The sequence below is a fragment of the Silurus aristotelis genome (assembly GCF_946808225.1).
Source record: "Silurus aristotelis genome assembly, chromosome: 22".
Classification (NCBI taxonomy): Eukaryota; Metazoa; Chordata; class Actinopteri; order Siluriformes; family Siluridae; genus Silurus; species Silurus aristotelis.
The window spans coordinates 5,270,471-5,292,047 of record NC_139595.1 but is presented as its reverse complement, the minus strand read 5'-3'; the positions used below and the strand labels follow the sequence as shown (position 1 = coordinate 5,292,047).

At 40.1% G+C, this 21,577-nt stretch overlaps 3 protein-coding genes across 3 annotated transcripts in view; 2 read left to right on the top strand and 1 right to left on the bottom strand.

Moving 5' to 3' along the window:
* Positions 1-1,744: 1,744 nt before the first annotated feature.
* Positions 1,745-8,387, bottom strand: LOC310717163 (uncharacterized protein). The gene is made up of 3 exons (XM_083524876.1): positions 7,895-8,387; positions 6,063-6,740; positions 1,745-3,958 (listed from the first exon to the last, which is right to left on the bottom strand). Exons 1-3 carry the CDS (start codon positions 8,154-8,156, stop codon positions 2,964-2,966), a joined length of 1,935 nt encoding a protein of 644 aa, XP_083381002.1. The 5' UTR covers positions 8,157-8,387; the 3' UTR covers positions 1,745-2,963.
* Positions 7,926-20,282, top strand: ncstn (nicastrin). The gene is made up of 18 exons (XM_083524873.1): positions 7,926-8,892; positions 9,765-9,923; positions 10,230-10,331; positions 11,812-11,935; positions 12,253-12,371; positions 12,518-12,663; positions 13,386-13,536; positions 14,235-14,347; positions 15,026-15,178; positions 15,271-15,375; positions 15,461-15,538; positions 15,626-15,795; positions 16,712-16,814; positions 16,932-17,030; positions 17,118-17,220; positions 17,828-17,991; positions 18,785-18,997; positions 19,123-20,282. Exons 2-18 carry the CDS (start codon positions 9,866-9,868, stop codon positions 19,243-19,245), a joined length of 2,124 nt encoding a protein of 707 aa, XP_083380999.1. The 5' UTR covers positions 7,926-8,892; positions 9,765-9,865; the 3' UTR covers positions 19,246-20,282.
* The window catches only part of nectin4b (nectin cell adhesion molecule 4b), a 34,022-nt gene continuing 25,810 nt past the window's right edge, over positions 13,366-21,577 (top strand). The window contains exon 1 of the mRNA XM_083524878.1: positions 13,366-13,377. The gene's annotated coding sequence lies outside the window, so the exon portion shown is untranslated. The remainder of the gene's footprint in view (positions 13,378-21,577) is intronic.

Sequence of the window (21,577 nt, the reverse complement as noted above, 5' to 3'; positions counted from 1 at the left end):
AAAACGTCTGTGTATTTTTTTTTTTTTCAAACTAAAATTGTCAAAACAATGTTGTATTTTATTTTATATAGATTTTTTAAAGCATGGTTGTCAACCTGCCATCTGCAAGTATCATTAAAAACAATACAAATGTTGATTTACACAAATTCACTTATTTGTGTGTGCAAGGTGAAGCAACTCAGCCTGAGTGAATTTGCTAAATTTAAAATAGTTAAACTCAATATGTGGCTTTCGCATTTTTAAGTACACTTTTATACATAAATACCCTTTTATACAGATATATAAAAAGAGCCAAAAAATTTATAAAACCATTAAACCATTCCATAATACTGAAAATCTTTATTGTAACCATTATTGTATATATATATTGTCTGGAATATTCATCCACAAAAGAAACCCATCTCTTGAGATTAGATTGTCAGCATTACAGGTTCCACCCACAAGCCACAAAATGTTCAATGTTTTGTACACTTTTCTGGCCACAAGCTTCAGGATCACAAAAGGCTGCAGTCTGAATGGCTCCCAGTACTTTTGTGTATACAGACTTGTGTTCCATCTGTTCACCAATTAGCTTTTCAGATCAAAGATATAAAATCAAATTTCTGAATTGTCTGTTAACTAAAAAAAGGTTTGCTAGTAAATGCGGTCATCTACCATGTCAATCAAACTGCCTCTTCATATGAAAGGCCACAATTAGTGATAAACCATACTCTCTAGTAAATACTATATTAGCTTGGGCTACTACAGTACAGACCATATAATTGTCCTGCCATGTGGGTGGGATGAATGGCTCTTTAGCTTTCCTTACAATGGTATGGTAGCCCATGTAGAGAGGCATTTAGTGCTTTATTACACACCCATAGGGAACACGGCTTAGGATGACTCAGAGGAAGCATTTGGTAGCATCGGTCTTTTACATTTTCGGATGTTGTGAACAGTGATAGACAAAGTTCACTAACTTGAGAAAAAAAGATTCAGCAAGTAAAATATGACTCCAGTAAAATTAAAAGTCTTCCCGTTAAACTTTGTACTTAAGTTTCCAAAATACTATGATTTATTACAGCTATAATGTTCCTATTATCATTTTTTTGTCACAATACTTTTGCTTAATCAACTTAGCTTATATGAAAAGACTATGATGTTACTCTCAGCACAACACTCTACCGATAGAATGTTATTTATGAGTCAAACACTGATTGATATCCATTCAAATGATCGTGAGAAGAAAACCTTCTTTTTCAACTACCTCAAAGAAATCATAAAAATAAAACCACGTGGTGTTGTAGCGAGTTCAAATCTGGAGTTTCTTCCATCATTTATTCCTCTATAAATGTTCTGCTTGCAGATTAACTGATCCTAAACTGTATGTTGGTAATAAGTAGATTCCACCAAGCGCCAATCAAAACAAGTTTAAACGGAGCCCGCGCTCGACCCTGATCGGTTGCTTTGCTTTATCTGCTCATAAATATAAAAATAGAAAAATGTAGTTAAGTAAAAAATACATTTGATTATGAAATGTAGTGACGTTAAGGTTAACCCCCCCCCCAAATAAAAATACTTCTGTACAGTAGATACGAAAAAAAAAAAGCCGTTTAAGTACAGTACCTTTATAACCTTTACTTTGTTACTGGCCACCACAGGTTTTAAGACTGGGGATAAGTAGCTTATGGGTGAAATAAGCTCCCCCTTGAGTAACCAAAAAACTTTTCTATACATCATCAATAAAATGAACCAAACAATAACATATTAGCAATTCATTATTTAATAAAGTCTGCAGAGAAACAATTCCAACCATGCTGAGTCTTGCGATCAACGAGCTCATGGTTCATAGCACATTTCCAAAAGTCCAGTGATGAAGAAAAAAAAACACACACACACTATAAAGCGTTATAACAGAACCAAACAGACGTAAACGGTACTCCTGTCCAATCCTGACAATTAGCTACAAATCTGATTTCTATCAAAAAAGTTTCTTTCCACACTAAATCCCCATCATAAAAATAAGTTTGGCTGTTTATTATATGACAATAAAGGGGACAGTACACATTCAGTAACCAAATCACATGATAAATACAGTTACATGTCCACAATTAGTATGGTTTTTATAAAGAGAAAGCACAAACAAACACAAACAAAAAAACATATTTCAAGTTCAAGTCCAATGGATGTTTCATGACATCAGTTTTATTTTGGAAATAAAAAGTCACTGCTGTAACACACTGATATTTGTTTAACCCTGAAAACACAGACTTCCATCTTAGCTATTAACATCCATGGAAAATGAACTCTTGCCTATGAACGCATGATGAATCGACACAGTTTAAACAGATAAATCCCATGACTTGTCATGTTTTCGGATCTGAGTGTAGTTTTTATATTTTGTGCCAAGACACAGGCGAGAATAGTGTGTTTCTCCGGGACTAGTCAGGGCACGTAGAGCTTTTAAGCGCTTGGTTAAGGCAGGTTTGTGACATGTTTGTCTATAATGATACGTTTTTTTGCAGTCTGTAATCATGTTATTTTTACATCACTGTAACAACTTCATATATAATCGGCATTGGACAGCAGCTGATGAAAGCGCTTCTTTCTGGGGGGTTTTCTGGATTTGCAACGCGTCAGTGGCGTTTCACATAAACGGTAAACATGAAACCTATTTCTCGATTGGTCCTTACTGAAAAAGTGGAATTACATATTTTTTTCATTGGTGTAAACTTTTAAATTCATCATGATGTAGCGTTTTACAAAAAAATACAAATAAAAACACTTTTTAACCCGTAAGTACAGGGGTGATTTTGTGCACACAATTTCATATCAAAAAAGTAATTGATTTTTACAGTAAATGTAGTTTACGTCAGAGCAAAAAGGCTGTATCAAAGTACATAAATATGGACAAAGCTGATGAGTTTGAGGAGTCTTCATTAAAAGCGTTTTACAACGATCAGCTGTAAGACGCAGGTTGTGGTTTAGTTACAGTGGTGCCGGTAGCGAATGGCCCGTGTGGGGAAGCTCATGCCACACCGAGTGCACCTGAAGCTGCGTTCACCAGTGTGAGTTCGCATATGACTCTTCAGGCTGCTTTTCTGTGTAAAGCACCTGCCACATATCCCACAACTGTAGGGTTTCTCACCAGTATGCACGCGCTGATGACGGTCCAGGTGGCTCAGGCGGTCGAAACTCTTACCACAGAGAACGCACAGGAAGCGCCTCTCGCGTCCGTTCAGCATACGCCGCTTCCGAGGTAATGTGTCGGCTGTAAAATCAGGTACCGGTGCAGTCTCTGTGGTCCTGAGCGAATCTGTGGTCGAGTTCTGCTTCAATGGTGACACTGTCTGGTTCAGATCATAGGGCGCCTCGGGATTCGGATTGGACTTCTCTTTGTCCGAGCGGGACGCGTCCTCTTCCTCCTTCTTCACATGAATTTGGTTCACAGCAACACTTTTAACTTCCGAGACCCCCCACGTGTGTAGGACTGTGGAGGCAGATTCTAACCGGAGTTGGTTATGAGCTGAGGTTTGCTCGGTTGCATTGACGCACTCAGACTCCTTCGAGTCCATCTCATTATTTGCCACGTTCAATGAGTGTGCCTGAGCGTCCTCCTCGTCCATGGTACTGTCAGATCCAGAGTGACAATCGGATATCTTGGGATTTTCCTCATCCTCCATTTCAGGCTCGTTCCTCTCAAAGAGCTCAGGTAGATCTGCTGGCGTCTTTTTATCTCCTGAGGGAAAGGATCTTATCTTCTGATCTTCGAACGCTTGCTGAATGGTCTTTTCATCGGTGTTTGTGAAATGAGCTGCTTCTTGGCTCAGGTAGGACGGGTGTGAATTCGGTTCTTCTGCTTTTTGGTCCAAGTTGGACGCGCTCTGCTCTTCACAGTGAGTCGCCATGTTCCATTCATCACTGAACAGATTGTTTTCACTCTGCAACAAAGATGCTGTGTCTAAATCGGCAGTGAATCCTGAAACAACAACAACAACAAAACAGTGATTAAACAAAAAAAACTATGGAAATATAGATATTACGGCAAAAATTTGATGTATGATGAAATGATAATTATTATATTAATATAACACCAGTAATATAAATTATAATTACCGTAAGTATTTGTAAATGCCCAAGCGGGTGCCATTGTACGAGAACTACGGTAAACTGATGACCAATCAGAGTACATGTTGTATCAGGTTGCGTGTGTAATGGCTTACTTTATCGTACTGTATGTTAAGAAGATGAATGCAAAAAGAAAAAGCTATTCCATCCATATTTCATATGACATAAGCCGTACCACACCTTTTGGCGCAAAAATGTATATACGATTTATATAATTGCGAGGAAACATGGTAGCACTTATATATGAGGTGGAACTTTCACAGTGCTTGTGGTCTCACATTTGTCTCCCCCTTTGGACTACTGTTTTCCACAGTCCTCATTTTTACGCTCAGGTTATGGTTTCTCTCAGTTACTTTGTAGGATCTATTAACGTTTGCTCTCTTTATAAAATAGATCCACAGCAGCTATCGTTTATTTTAGTAGTCGAGTATTCTGGCGATTATCCTATCGATTAATCGGATAAAGAGAACTTTTTCTTAATTATAGAGAAATACTAAACCCACAAGAGAAAATAGATGAGTCTCTTACAATGAACAAGTAATTTGTTGCCTTTTTAGAAAATTTTTATTGCTAAAACCACAATATAAGTGAAATTATAAAAATCTATTTTTATATTAAAAACTGTTTTGGGTTTTTTTTCAAGTTTTCGTTTGAAATGATCCCAAACTTTCTGTCGTTTTCTTTGACCTTAATCTTCTCCTCACCCCTTGATGTTTCCTCCCCGTTCCTCTATTTTTTATTCTGCAGCTTCTTCTGTGTTTACCTGTCCAGTGAATAGGTTGCGGTGCGTCAGTAAAAATGGTCCGTGTGGAAACACAGTGCTCCGTGTGTAGAATAATTTGCCTTTTTTGTATTCATTCGAATTACTCAAGGAATCGTTTCAGCTCTACTTGCAATACTATCACAAGACAAGACACCACATGATCAGATGTAATGCCTCATTGGGGTCATAGTCCTACGTCTGATGCCATAATCCTGACAATCCCGATGGTTTATAGTCCTCATACCAAATCTGTTTCATTAATAAAGACTTGACGCATCATATAAAAATTCATCTCTGAAAAAATTACTTTTATCACTTATGTTAAAACTATGAATACACAGTTGTTCCCTCTCCAGTCTGATTAAGCTAAAAGAAAATCACTGAAGACATAACGGACAGAAGACAGGAGACGTAAACGTTAAACAACATGAAGTAAACATCTCTTACTGAAGGCATTACCATAGCAACGATAATATTTTTCTTTTGCTGAATAGCATGACTAATACTACATTCATAATAAAAGGTCTTATACAGTTAAATAAAAAGCCTCTTGTAAATGTTTCTATAGAAATGATTAAATATTACACGAAATGCGTTCAAATAAATCTGTGATTTTAATTAATAATAAACTATAAAGACAAATGTATCCGGACACCTGACATTTCCTTCTATATGTGGTTCTTCTTCAAACTGTTACCCCAAAGCTGGAGGCACACAATTGTACAGGACGTCTTTAGATGCGCTATTATAACATTTTGTGTTCGCTTGAACTTGGAGACCCGAACCTGTTCCATGTACCATGTACACAAAGCGAGCTCCATGAAGATATGGTTTACATGGTTTGTAGTGGAAAATTTTGAGTAGCCTGCTAAAGACCTCTGATCTCATATCTACTGAACACCTTTGCGATGAACTGGAAAACCCCAGGCCTCTTCACCTCACCTACATCAGTACCTGATTTTACTAAAGCCCTTGTGGCTGATGAACACAAATGTCCACAAGCACACTTCAAAATCTAGTGGAACATCTTCCCTAAAGAGTGAAGGGCATCATAAGAGCAAATTGGGACTAAACATGGAATAGGGTGCTTAAAAAGCACACATACCATACTTATGACCAGGTGTCTGAAAACTTTTGGCAATATAGTGTACATCAGCTTGTCCATTCATAACCAGTACCGGACAGGACTCACCTCGGTGGGTCTTCAGATGGCTTTTTAAGCTGCTTTTCTGGGTGAAGCAGCGGCCGCATAACATGCAGCTGAAGGGTTTTTCTCCCGTGTGTATGCGCTGATGTCTATCAAGATGACTGAGTCGGTCGAAGCTCTTGGTGCAGAAGGCGCAGACATATCGTCTCTTTTTCAGGACCGCCCCAAACAACGGTCTCCCTCTGGAAGTGACGCACGTTGCAAAGGTCCCGAAATCTTCCTGACAATCAGCAGGTGGTTGCACGAGCGCGTCGTGAGAGTGAGAGCACGGCTGCGCTCTCAGAAATTCGTCTGTACATGCGTGCAGGCTGTCCGCTGAAAGCTCCTCTTCCCCACTCAGGCCCTGCGTCTCCGCTCTACCCCCAAGCGACTCGTAACTCCTTGAACGATGCTCAGACTTCCGAGACTGATCGTGTCTAGAACTGAAATTAGCGTCCTGCATCTCTTCGTTGTTCTCCAACGACCACACCTGGTCATCATCAGCAGAACTGGAGTGTAGCTCAGGTTCTGTTCTCGTGCAATCCTTCCCATTTTCCACAGACTGATCATCATCTATGCTTTCGAGCTTCACGACCACTCTGGAAGCCGACGCGCCGTCACTCGGCCTGTCTGCCTCGTCGATCCCAGGCCTTTCTTCGCCGATTTGATCGTTTCCTGTGACACCTGTGGAGATCCAGAGAACAATTTTAAACAATTTCAGACTGCTTGCTACTCAAAAACCAAAGCTGTTGCCTTTCTATCGGCTGTTTTCTTAAAAAAAAAAAATAAATCTTTGCTACTGGTGGTCATTATTGTGCAGATTGTGATGCAGCGATTTTACTATGAACTTCTACTATAAAGTGACAAGTACAACATTTTTTTCTCGCCAGGTGATGCAACTACAATTGCTCAAATCAGGAGATGGATCGTGGGCGCTCCACCGTCTTCACTCGCTTCAATAGTGTGCATTTATCACTCCAGATTTGCATAAAGTGAAACTTTGGTCAACTTTGTTACAATCCTGGATATGGTCACATCTAATCGCCTCATGTCTCGTCTCCCCCAGAAGTCCCTACAGATAAAAAAAGAAATGCTCTCCAGATGCTTGTTCACTGTACGAGTGAATGTAGCTGTAAATGTCAGGAAGGTTGACAAAAAGCTCCAAATCTTCATAAAATAAACAATAAATCAGCTCCTAGATCCACCATGACCCTGTCCAGGATGGAACATAGAACAAAAATGGATCAGTTCCTTGATCCATCATGACCCTGTCCAGGATGGAACATAGAACAAAAACGGATCAGTTCCTTGATCCATCATGACCCGGTCTAGGATGGAGTATGTACTGAAGATGGATCCATGGGATCAATTCATTGATCCACCACAACCCTGTCCACACTGGAGCTTTTACTAAAGATGAATCAGTGGGATCAGGCCCAAGATCCTCCATGACCCTCACCAGGATGGAGCATGTACTAAAGTCCGATCGATGGACGGATCAGTTCCGGGATCAGACCATCCTGGGCCGGGTTGGCGCATGCACAGAAGATAGAATGACCCTTAAAACAATTCATGGACAATTCAAAAAGAAGTTTTCTTGTGTCTGCATGCTTGTTTAAGATCTTATTAAGAAATATTATTTCATGAATATTTTTTTAACTGGTGATCATTGAGGAAACTAGAAGACTAAACCTTGATCTCTGCCTTTCTAATCGTTTGAACTTTTGCACACTACCGTATAGAGTGAGCCACCATCACTAACAGAATAAATAAGACACCACCACCATCATGATGATGATGATGGTGATGATGTTTTGACGCTCTGGAGATCGGGTCACCTTGGAGCGGCTGTCCGGGGCACGCGCCACTCGCACGCTGGCGGACGAGCGCGCGCCGCGTCTCGCGCAGCTCCTCGGACACCAGCTGCAGATTCCGTTTCAGCGAGTCGATCTCGTGCTCGCGCTCGCAGATCTCCAGGCGCAGCAGGACCACGCCGTCGTCCACCACCTTGCTTATCTCGGCCACCGCGGCTTTAGCGAGCTCGTCCATGATCGACGCGATTTGCTTTTGGAGCGCGACGCCGCTGGACATGTTGTCCATCTCATTTACATAAAGCACACACACCGCGCGCGCGCGCACACGCACAAACGAGTCCCTCTTAAAAACCAGAGAAGTTTTCTTTAAGGCTCCTCTTTTTTCCTCTCCAGCTTTTTTCACTCCTGCCCAAATGGAATCGCTGGGATTTGATTACTGCACACTTTTAGCCAAAGACGAGGACTGCGTTGCTTTATACCAGGACGAACCACACGACGGAAGTACAGACACTCAAACGTGGTTGCCAGATCTTTGCATATAAAACCCAACGATACTTCCCCCATCTTAATACACACCAATATCACGTACAGTACCAGTCAAAAGTTTGGACTTCTCCTTCAGTGTTTTTTCTTAGTTTTGATCATTCATAACATTTTACACCAGTAGTGAAGACATCCAAACTGGGAAAGAACTGGAATTGTGTAGTACAATTATACAACTAAGAATATATATTGTATCTTTGATTATTTAAAAGAAAAATAAAAGTAGACACGTTTTGCTTTGCTGACAGTTTGGGAAACTCGTGGCATTCTCTCGTCTGATTCATGAGGTAGTCAACTGGAATGTATTTCTGACAATCTTGAAGAGTTCCAAAAGGTGTTGAGTGCTTGTTGGCTGGTTTTCCTTCACTCTCCAGTCCAACTCAAGTGGATTTAGGTCAGGTGATTGTGGAGGCCAGGTCATCTGATGCAGCACTTTATCACTGTCCTGCTAGAACATGCAGCTCTTACATAACCGAGAGGTGCGTTTGGGGTCGTTGCCTTGTTGGAAAACAAATGATCATGCATAACACACAATGACCAATTATTTTTTTAAACCTGAATTTTTTACTTATTTTAAAATGTTTTAGTGTGTGTGTGTGTGTGTGTGTGTGTGTGTGTGTGTGTGTGTGTAATTTATCCCAAAAGTGTGTAATCAGGTACTGTTGATGGATTGGCACCACATTCATTGGCACAATATTTGAACCTTCGACAGCGTCTACCATTCCACTAAGTCATTGTCAGTTTGTTTTAAACTGGCAACAAAAGTGTCCTGTAGGGTGTGTGTACAGTAGATGGTGTGATGGTATGATGAGGGTTCCTCTAGGGAGCTTCAGTGGTGGGAAATTCATAAATACATGAATGTACAGCATTCGGCAGATGCTCTTAACCAAAGGAATTTATTGTTATTTCATTTAAACACATGAACAGATAAGGAGTGAGGACCTTGCTCAAGAGCCTGTCAGGGGTCTTGGGATTTAAACCAAAGACCAACATCTATAACCACTGAACCACCATTTTTACTAATCCCCTTTAGTAAACCAATTCAGTTTTTAAAAGATACATCTGGCAACCTTTTACTAAAAACTGAAGGCGATACCGTAATGAGGGAAATAAACACGCATATTAAATACAACTGGAGCAGTTGTATTTAATTTACAATTGACCAAAAATAAATAAATAAATAAATATATATAAATATATAATAATATATATAATATATATATATATATATATATATATATATATATATATATATATATATATAACGACAGAAAATTCCGAATAAATTATTTTATACTTATTTATGAAACCTACATAGAAAAAAACGAGAAGTTGTTATTATGTCATGTAGTAGGATTGAGCCTGAGCGTCGCTCGAACACGCCAAACCGGAACCGGAAACGAGCCTGTGGACTTCCTTTGTTTTGTCAGACGAGCAGCAGAAAGCAGGAAGATGGGACCGATACCGTCAAAATGGATTCAACTGCTATTAGTTTGTTTCTTTTATTCATGTGAGTAAATTTTTTTATCACAACGCGACCCAATTTCACTACAAATGTAAAATATTTGCATCGAATTGGTATTTGGTTTATGTTGGAAATCCCCAGTCATGACTTGGTTATAACCGGTACCTCAGGCTTCATTGCACTATTCCAGTGTATGTCAAAATGTCCGTGTTTTAACTGTCTATTTATAAATCACTGATAATAAACACTCGTAATTTAGAAGTCTGTTGCGGTATAACATGGTGTAAAGACTCACAGGAGTGTGTTGTTCAGGAGGTTTACAGAGTGTTGGGTCAATTCTTTGTGTCTCAGATGCAAGCTGTAGTTCAGTGGAGCAGAAGATTTATGTGGTACTGAACAATACGACTCCATGTGTCCGACTTCTCAATGCCACTCATCAGATCGGCTGTCAGTGTGAGTATAATGCCAAGGATGGGTTTGATAAATGTGTAAAAATGTCTACATCTTTTGTGAAGTCTGATTGCCACGATTGGATCATTATTGCCATTTCTTTGCACAACCCCTGTTAAGGATGAGAGGTTATGCAATGCACTTGCTCCTGGAAATCCTCTTCGTGCCATGTCTTGTCCTGGGATATAACATTGTTCTTTTTCCGACAATTTGTCATCGCTGATGTAGTACGTTTGGATTTAACAAATTTTTAGACCAACCGTCTCGAAGCTCTTTACTCGGATTACAGAGTGCAGCTCCTCCAACCTCTCACACACACACACACTTTAACTTACTTACTTATTTTACTAGGTTATTTCCGTCTAATAAAACACTAAAGCAATAAAGTGTGCTCACAAGGCGTTGCGTTATATATGTAAGGAGTGAAACAGAGCGCTGCGGGACTTGTTCTTCTTCTTCTTCTTTTGGCTTCTCTCATTAGGGGTCGCCACAGTGGATCATCCGTCTCCATATCCCCCTGTCCTCTACATCTGCCTCTGTCACACCAACTACCTGCATGTCCTCCCTCACCACATCCATAAACCTCCTCCTTGGTCTTCCTCTTTTCCTCCTTAATGGTAGCTTCATCCTCAGCATTCTCCTACCGATTTACCCCATGTTCCTCCCCTGCACATGTCCAAACCATCTCAATCTCGCCTCCCTCACCTTGTCTCCAAAACGTCCTACACGTGCCGTCCATCTAATAAACTAATTTCTAATCCTGTCCATCCTCGTCACTCCTAATTAAAACCTCAACATCTTCAGCTCTGCTACCTCCAGCTCCACCTCCTGTCTTTTACTCAATGCCACTGTCTCTAAACCATACAACATCTCAGGTCTCACCACAGCCCTATAAACTTTCCCTTTTATTCTCGCAGATACTCTTCTATCACACTCCTGCTATCACTCTTCTCCATCCTGCCTGCACTCTTTTCCTCCCTTCTCTAACACAATCTCCATTAAACGCTGCTGGACAAAATATAATCTAGCAATACGGTTTCAAGAAATGGAGGATCTTCTCGCATTATGATAGTGAAAGATGCTTTAGAGTACCAGAGACAGTAAACATGAAATAAAACAAGGGCACAAAAGGATGAAAATGATTCACATGAGGATTTCATGGAGTTACTTTCACCACCCCTGAAAACCAGCCAATACGTTTTTTTTCTTTCTCTTCTACCACACCGATTTACAATCTCTCTGTGACACTTATGTTCCCATGGTGGAGAACCATGGTGACACACAGGGTTCCTATGCATTTTAGAAAAATATGAAAAATATGCGTTTTGTGTGGACATGGCCTATAGATGTTTCTCATGGAGTTTGGAGCAGACTCTCATAAGTTTTAGATTCTTCAGAGCTATAATGGAAAATTAATCCACTACTGAACATGGAGACTGATGAAAATCCGACACCATATTTCGTGTGGATTTGTGTTCTGTAGCATCCATATCAGGAGACACTGGGGTTCTGCATGTGCTGGAGACGGAGGACGACCTGGATTGGATCGTCAGAACCGGACCTCATTCTCCATACGTGGTGCTCATGGAGTCCACCGCACTCACCAGGTGCTGCGATCGAACCATTAACACACATTTCTTTTTGTTTTCCTGTTTTTGTTTTGCCCTCTTTCTCTTTTTCCCAGTGTGTTCCCTTTTCTTTCTGTTATCTGGTTGTTGTCTTTTTTGCAATCTTTTTCTTTTCTACGTCCCTTCTTTCTTTTTTCTTCTGTCCTGTTTGAAATTTTCTTTCATTCTTTCTTTCTTCATACTCCCTCTGTTTTTTTTTTCCCCTCTTGTTTTTCCTTCCTACTTTTCCCTCCCATATTTAATTTGTGCCCGTCCTGTTAGTCACGAGCGTGTCCCCTCTCCGTCTCTGCGTGCAGATCCACTATGATGAGGCTAAAGAACTCGACCCGGGTTTCAGGAGTGGCAGTCGTTCACAAGAGCACACCTTCAGACCAGGGATTCTCACCTCACACGTCCTGCCCCAACCAGAACACGGGTCTGTACACACACGAGTTTGTAAGAGTGAATGTACTCGTTATACTTTTTTGTGCGTGTCTGAAAGAGCATTGTATTTGGATGAGAGAGAGTAGAAGTTTGTCAGTGACATTTTGTCGAATGTGCCGTTTTGCTCGTTGCCCTCAGGCGTGTACACCGAGGATTACGGCCCTGACCTGGCCAACTGCAACACTACAGTGTGGAACCCTCTGGGAAACGGCTTGTCCTATGAGGACTTTCCTTTTCCGATTTTCTCTCTCAAGGATGACAACGAGACGCAAGTCATTCGCCAGGTGGGTGTTTGTGTCAGAGAGTAGAAAAGTGTTTAACTTTGTACATAGGGAAGGAAGGAAGGAAGGAAGGAAAGAAAGAAAGAAAGAAAGAAAGAAAGAAAGAAAGAAAGAAAGAAAGAAAGAAAGAAAGAAAGAAAGAAAGAAAGAAAGAAAGATGTTTGTAAGAAAGAAAAATAAAAAGAAAGAAAGAAAGATGGATGTTTGTGAGAGAAAGAAAGAAAGATGTTTGTAAGAAAGAAAGAAAAAAGAAAAACATTTGTGAGAGAAAGAAAGAGAGAGAAAGAAAGAAAGATGTTTGTAAGAAAGAAAGAAGAAAGAAAGATGTTTGTAAGAAAGAAAGAAAGAAAGATGTTTGTAAGAAAGAAAGAAGAAAGAAAGATGTTTGTAAGAAAGAAAGAAAGAAAGAAAGAAAGAAAGAAAGAAAGAAAGAAAGAAAGAAAGAAAGATGTTTGTAAGAAATACAATTTTTTTGTGAGAAAGAAAGAACGAAAGAACGAAAAAAAAAAGATGTTTGTAAGAAAGACAAATTTTTGTGAGAAAGAAAGAAAGAAAGAAAGAAAGAAAGAAAGAAAGAAAGAAAGAAAGAAAGAAAGAAAGAAAGAAAGAGAAACATGTTTGTGAGAAAGAAAAAGAAAAAAGAAAGGAAGAAAGAAAGGCTTGGAGAAAGAGGATTCAGCCAAAAAAAAGCACATCTTAATTGCAGTTTTCTTCTTTGTCTCTAGTGTTATGAAGATCACAACAAGCGTGTGAATGGAAGTGCTCCTAAGTACCCACTGTGCGCCATGCAGCTCTTCTCTCACATGCATGCCGTCACAGACACAGTGACCTGCATGCGACGCACGGACCTGCAGAACAGCTTCAGCCTCAACCCGGGTACTAAAAGTTAACGATGTGATGCATCGACTCAAAACTCCGCGTCGGGTATACAAGTTGCCATTTGTATCAGGATCCAACTTTTGAACATAATTGCATCCGTAAAATAATTTATATATAATTATTAGTAGATGCAGGTGCACTACACTTTTATTATTTAGAAAGTGACCAATCATTTGATATGTAGATTTTTTTTCTCCTCGCTAAACCGTTTCTCGAGCGTGTTCTCTCAGCACCACTGCTGCTACGTGAATGACGTATCACAGCTCTACTGAGGCCGAGGCGTGTCCTTAGAGTCACATAGAATACAGATGAACATGGCAGAGGCAGAGCTGCATCTTCCTGGAGACAGAACAGGAAAAGAACGTCTGGTTTTGTTTAATCTTTTTCTCTTTTTATTTTTTTAGCACTACAAAGGCCTGTTTGTGAAAGGGCCATGCGTTAGAAGAATTTATGATTTACTGTCTGTCTGCAGCGAATAAATAAAAGCGAACTCTACCATATTAAATTGTAAAACATCATATTCTTTTCATCGGATCGAATTGAAATTGGATCGCACTGCATCGTAATAGTGGTGAATCGTATCGTATCAGTAGCTGTTTTATACGTATCTTTAATATATCGTATCTTTGACTATGCATCGAAACGCACATCTACCAAACAGCCAGTATTTATTACATGCACTGTTCCTCCCACAGAGCAGCTTTGCGATCCTCTGTCGGACTTCAACGTGTGGGCGACCATCCGACCCATTAACGCCACTGCCATGGGACACAAGAAGAACGAGAGCATGGTCATTGCAGCAACCAGGGTGAGTGTTGAGACTGATGTGGAGATATATATCTGTATCCAAAAGCTTGTCTTGTTTAAACAGTTAAATAAGCCACCAAAGTATTTAAATATCTGACTTTTCCAGCCATATGTGGTTCTTCCTCAGACTGGTACCACAAATGTACTCAATTGTTTAGGATGTCTCTTGATGTGATTATTTTCCCCTTCACTTGAACTAGGAGACTCAAACCTGTTCCAGCATGACTATGCTTCTGTGCACAAAGCCAGCTCAATTAATATATGCGTTACATGGGTTAAAGTGAAAGATCTTGAGTGGCCTGCTGTAGCACACTGACCTCCACCCTATTGAACAGCTTTGGGATGAATTGGAACAATAAGTGCACCCCAGGCCTCCTTATCCTTACTTACATCAGTATCTAATTTTAATCATGATTTTGGTGTTGATTGAGCAAAAAATCTTCAAAAAACACACTCCAAAATCTAGTGGAACATCTTCCCAGAAGAGTGAAAGTTATTTTAACAGCAAATGGCTACTAGATGTGAAATGGAATGTTCACAAAGCACATACAAATGTTATGGTCAGGTGTCTTGTGTTTGTGTAGGGCCATGTGACAGTCTACTCTTTAGTAGTAGACAAGCAATCTTAGTTCTGGCAGTCTGTAACACAAACTCTCTCTCCCTTTTTTTTCTCTTTCAGTTGGATGGGAGATCGTTTTTCTATGACGTCGCTCCATCAGCCGAGGGAACAGTGTCCGGCATTGTGACGCTTCTGGCCGCCGCCGAGGCTCTTCGCTCGGTCGCTCAAATGGCTCCGCCCCCACGCAATATTTTCTTTGCGTTTTTCCAGGGGGTATGTGTTTATTTAAAATTTTTTTGCGCAAATCTGATCCAGTGCTTCATGTATGTAACACTTCAGTATCCGACTCTTTCCCCATTTACCAGGAAACATTTGATTACATCGGCAGCTCCCGGATGGTGTATGATATGCAGAAAAATAAATCTGTGATCGATTTTGACAACGTGCACTCGTTTCTGGAGATCGGCCAGGTTTGCGATATGGCCACCACACCCACACATTCGCTGCATGTCTACACGGGCATGCACACACACTCACACACTGTTGTGTTCACAGGTGGGGCTATGGAATCAACAGCAGCTGTGGATGCATTCGGATCCTGTATCTCGGAAAAACAAAACGGTGAATGAAGAGGTGGGTGATGAAAAGATGAAAAAAATTAATAAATGAAAACATTGCCATAGGCATCAAACTCACCTGGTTCACTTCTGTCTTTTTAAGGTTACATCTCTGGTGGCCAACATCAAGTCTGCAGCCTCCATGTTGAATCTCTCATTGGATGAACCCAATGCCACTCAGGCCTTACCGCCCTCCTCCTTTCAGCGCTTCCTGAGGGCACGGCCAATCCCAGGACTGGTGCTGGCAGACCATCGATCCTCATTTACTAACAGGTAGTAGAATTAGCGTGCAAGATTACAAGCATACATCAGTTGTAGCAAACATTTACGGAAGTCTGTGGTTTTATGACAAATTTATACATTTTATAAGCACAGTCCTAATGTTAACACAGATCAGGCAGCAACATTAAAACATTATGACTGTTAAGGGAATAACACTGGTTATCTCTTTATTATGGCACCTGTTAGTGGGTGGGATAAATTATGCACATTAGAAACATTTTGTCCTTAAAGTTGACGTGTTGGAAGCAGGAAAAATTGACACGCGTAAGGAATTGAGCGAAATTGTGACTGCTAGACGTCTGGGTCAGAGCATCTCCTAAACTGCAGCTCTTCTTCCTGTTCCTGGTCTGCAGCAGTCAGTATCTATGAAAAGGGGAACAGAGAGGAACAGTGGTGAACCGCCAACAGGGTCACGGATGTCCGAGGCTCATTGTGGACCGATTCAACAGATGAGCTCCTGTAGCTCGAATTGCTGAAGTAGTTAATGCTGTTAGTGCTCCACGGGTCACAACTGTTTTGACAGCAAAAAGGGGACCAACACAATATTAGGCAGGTGGTCATAATGTTATGCCTGATCGGTGTATATAATGAATAGGAGGGGATTTAAAGGGAACCAGTTCCATTCCTGTCTCAAGATATTCTCCAGGAAAGTGCTCTTCAGCTAGTGTTAGCTAAAAGATCATCAATTATATACTCCTCATGTACGCTTACTGTGTTGCTAAATAGTATCACATGATTTACTGGTGTAGAACTGAGTGAAACTGATTGCATGCAGTTTTAAACGCAGTAATCGTGGGTGAGTGTGTAATTGTCATGGAGACGCATTGCGTCAGACCAGTCCTCAAGTGCGAATGTACATACCTTTGGAAAGAAATTGTAATAGAATGTTCTTGCCTGTGTTGTCTAGGTATTATGAGAGTCTGTACGACACAGCAGAGTACCTGAACGTGAGCTACCCTCCCAACCTGAGCCCAGAGGAGCAGCTGGAGTACGAGACCGAGACTGCCAAGGTACTTTTACGTCGCTCAGAAGTATAACTATATCAATGCGGCGTTATAGATTGTCATGTACACTCTAGGTTGCACAGAATGTTATATGCCTCATGTACCTCTCACCATTTATTGTAGTCTCTGAGTAAAGTGGCTACTTTGGTAGCTCGCTCACTGTATAAGCAGGCTGGAGGGGATGACAGCGTGCTCAAAAACATTACAGCTGAGCCAAAGACGGTGAGTCACATGACATACTCATGATCTGAGCACATGATCTTCTGGAAGTGAAAGCCCAGAATCATATCTCTCTCTTGTTTGTTTCAGATGGCCAAGTTGTTGTATGGCTTTCTGGTGAAGTCTAATAACAGCTGGTTCCGTTCCATTCTGCCCCCTGACATGGTGTCAAGAGAACGCAATCCCATCTTGGGTTCGTCAAATTTTTTTCCCTGCGCTAAGTATACTTGCGTGTCATGCAGTCTTGAATGCACCATACAGTACGGACCAAGTAGTGAAAACACGGCTTGTATTGCGCAAACGCGTCTACTTCCTGTCTGAAGTATGTTGAAACAATTTACGGCAATATCATGTATTTATATTGTTGTTTTTTTTTTTTTAATTATTATTATTATTAGACTTGAAAACATACACAACGATGCCAAGTGTATGAAAAATAAACTAGAGTTGCATATAAAATGATATTAATTAAATCAAATTAATTAAATTGGCACAATTAAAATTGATGAATTTTAATCAATGGAAAAATGTAATTAAATAGTACATTTGTTAGACCCCATTTGGGCAATACAGATGTGTAAATAAGTGTGTTTATTTATACCAAATGAATTCATTAATTCCCTCGATATGCGGATTTGTCTGTATATAAACCACGAAAGAATCCATAACGCTATGCTGTCATAGAAACATCGGCGATGACCGGAAGTGGCAGCGATTTCGTGCATGCTCAGCACAAACGGTGTCAAGTAGTAAAGACGTCCTCGTTCATTCTCGTTCTCATTTCTTTTTTCCGTCTGCAGCTTCAGGCCCTCCTCAGTACTATGTCAGCTTGACGCAGACCCAACAACCAAAGAGCGTGACCACTTTCGTGAGGTACATTCTGGCCAACATGACCGGAACGGCCACCATCCTGAATCAGAGTCAGTGCCAGAATCCAAAAGACATTCCCGGCGAGAACAGAGATGTATGTTTTCAGTCAAACTAATACATTTCAGTACACAACAATTTTGACCAGTTCCAGTTTAATTGTCTGTGGGTTAGTTTATATTACTGTGATGTGGGATACGCACTATATCAATATCAGAAGATCGAGCTTCACGAAGTCTCATTTCAATCCCACAAACTGAAAAATTTATGATTTATTAATGGGTATTTGGGTTATACAGTAATCCCCCGCTTTACCACGGTTCGAATCTCGTGGCATGATAGACCAAAAAAACTTATAGGGAATTGTTTTTATGGAGTTTTATGTTGGAATAATGAAATAGTACAGTACTGTATACATAAAATATCATTTTTGTGGTGGCCTCTGTTTATACGGGGGATTACTGTATTTAATTCTGTGTTAATTTATCATTGTCGCATTTCTGGACTCGACCCAAATGTCTAAAATGCGGATAAACCCACAAGCAGCTGAATTAGTGGCTTATAATGAATCCTAGTATTGTTTCAGAGAAATATTGGTAGTTTGGAGAAAAAAAGTAACGGATGTACATGCATCAGTAACTGCTGCCGATTTGTCTTCGAAGTTCCTCAGAAGATTTTAATCCTGAGAATCTGACTTCACATACGCGCAGAAGTCGGATGAATGATGCATTTATCTGCACTGGAGAACCGGCTCATTAAGACATAATCTGGCATCATATTTACTCCACTCACATGCCATGTGAAGCCCACCATGTTTAGATAATAGTCGAGTTATTAGTGCGTATGTAAAGATATTTGCTGAGGGTTTCTCTCTTGTTGTTCTGTTTCAGCTCTACGCATACGAGTGGGTGTCTGGCCCTGCATCAGAGAACCACACGACAGGGGAACCCTTTTGTGTTCGTGCACCCGTGCGCGTTACTAGAGCGGTGTCCCCCGCCTTCGAGCTCCGACAGTATGGTTCCAGGGAGTACTCCACGTGGACAGAGTCTCGCTGGAAGAACATTGGAGCGCGTATCTTCCTAGTCGCAAGTCCGCAGTTACAGGTAACAAGGCAAATCCAATGTAATGGGTTTTTTGGAGTGATGAGCAACACTCGTCATCCACTTTATGTTTGTGCAAACTGTCCAACTCACTAGATTTATTTCTCCTCCCTCTTCTTGTCTCACAGATGCTAACACTAGGGGTTGGAATCGCTGTTTTGCTGGTATCTATCTTGGTGACGTACTTCATCAGCTCGAAGGCAGACATTCTGTTCAGTTCTGCGCACGATCCCCCGAATACCACCTACTGAACACGGTCCTGCTCAACCCGCTGACGATCTCCGATCCCCTACCTTTATACAGACTTTATTACCACTATCCAGTCTCCCATATTAATTTATAACTCAGTACCACTTTTCCGTCCCCAGCATTACAAGCGTCGTACACAGACCTCTTCGTGCAGGAATGTTTCTTGATAATGCAGACCTGCGAACCTTTAAATAACTTTATTCCAAACTGGTAAAGAAAATGCACCATAATATTTAAAGACTTTAACTACACCTGGTTACACTGGACTGAACGTGACATAAGGCCAGGTTTACAGAATGGACAGGAAACATGGGTAGGAGGAACATGTGTGTAAAATCAATTGTTTTTTTTGTTTTTTTTTTTAAGTGCAGAATTTCTATTTGTGCTCACTGTACTTTACTCAGTTTGGCACTAATCCGAAGTTTGTTTGTTGTTTGTTTTAGCCTTGTTTTTGCTGATTTGTGTCCGTATATTGAATATTAATGAAGCGGTTTGTAATTTTTAGAGCCTTCTGTTATTTGCAATTACAAAAAATGACCTGCCCCGTGCCCACCTGGCACCAAAAAATACCAACCGCTTCTTTAATGTGTGTGTGTGTGTGTGTGTGTGTGTGTGTGTGTGTGTGTGTGTGTGTGTGTGTGTGTGAGAGAGAATCTTATGAATGATAGGATTGTATGAATCTTGATCAGTTGTGTATCTGCAAGCAGTATGTTCAATAGGTGTACCAGATTTTATGAACAAGATGTAAGATCACTACTAAACACTAGGTCTCATGGGAAAAGACACCCATAGCATTTTGTTCTTTTTTTTTTGTTCTTTTTTTTTTTTGTACACATTTTCTGTAACAGTAAATCTCTGCAGTTCCCAGAGCTTCGTATTAATCGGTTCATGAACAGTGATCGACCAAATCCAGAGTAGATGAAATGATTTAATGCCTCGTGTTATTGTTTTGGTTTGTATTTTTTCTTTTCCAGTGACAACGAATAAGAGTAGAGCTTGATATCTTGATTGCAGAATAAACATGGATTATTTGACAAAACTTCCATTTGTTATTAATTCATTTGTCAAATTGTAATTATGTAAATTTGGTGCCATTGTAACGAGAGAATCAGTGTTGTTTATTTCAACCGTCACTGGTTTTATTGTTATGGCTGAGCCATGTATAATAATTCTCTAACATGATGGTCATAGGTTATGCTCTTATAAAAAGTGACTTATTACCACTTCTTTGTCAGTGGAAGCCTATCCTGGAACACTGAGGTGGGAACTCATTCACACTTAGGGGTCAATCCCCTGGCATAATCTTGGGACACTGTTAGGCAACCACTGAAGAAATCTCTCACAGAAACTAACCCAAGCTCAGTACCGAACCTTGGCATTAATGCTACGGTGTGCTTGAACCACAGTACAGCTCTGTTCTTTGTTCAACACCAAGAAAAGAATTACCCCCCAAAAAAAACCCAGAATACAGATAGCTTAAGATATAGCTACGTTAATATAGTGAATATAGTCAAACACCAACATCAAAATATATACTGAAGTATTTAAAATCAAATGTTCTATTTATTCTGAACCTGAACTATATGTGAAGGAGGTGTGGCCAGTTGTGTCACATGGTTGTTGGAGTTACAAATGTTCAAATGCAGTATACATTCCAGTGGACTTCAATATACTAGGTGTGTATGTTCAGTGTGTGTACATCTGTGAGTTGCCTGAAAGTATGTGAGTTGGCATTTTATATTACATTTACAAGATATTTGATTATTTTCATTCTCATGTAGCTTAATGTTGGACTTTTTTTTTGAGGGCATGTTTGATTTTAAACAGTAACATCCTATAACTAAATGTATTGTAAAATATGCTTTCAAAGCATTTTTGAACCATAAAATTTTAAACCACATTTACTAGGGGTCCAAGCACTCAAAATGCAGAAACCCTACAATAATTGTTAGGATTTTCCCTTTTTCTGTTTCTTCCTTTACTTCATATACTATTTCATTTCCATCTTCGAACCATGCAAACCAAACCGTGACTCATAAAAGCTTCGAAGGGAAGTGTGCGTTTAAAGACCATTTGAGCCGAAATTTGGTGTGCTGCGTTGATCTGCTCATCTTTGACTGTTTTTTAATCATCAAGGAATTACATAAAAAACATGGCATCTTTCTGTCAATCATTACAAAAATGTTTATGTATGCTCCATATGGGGTTCTAAGTATTTTGGGGAACTCACAAGGAGTGCTTGGACCCCATAGATTACAACTTGTGGGTATATTTACAAATTGGTCTTTTATCAATACATATACTGTAAGTCAGAAATGAATTATGTACAGTAAA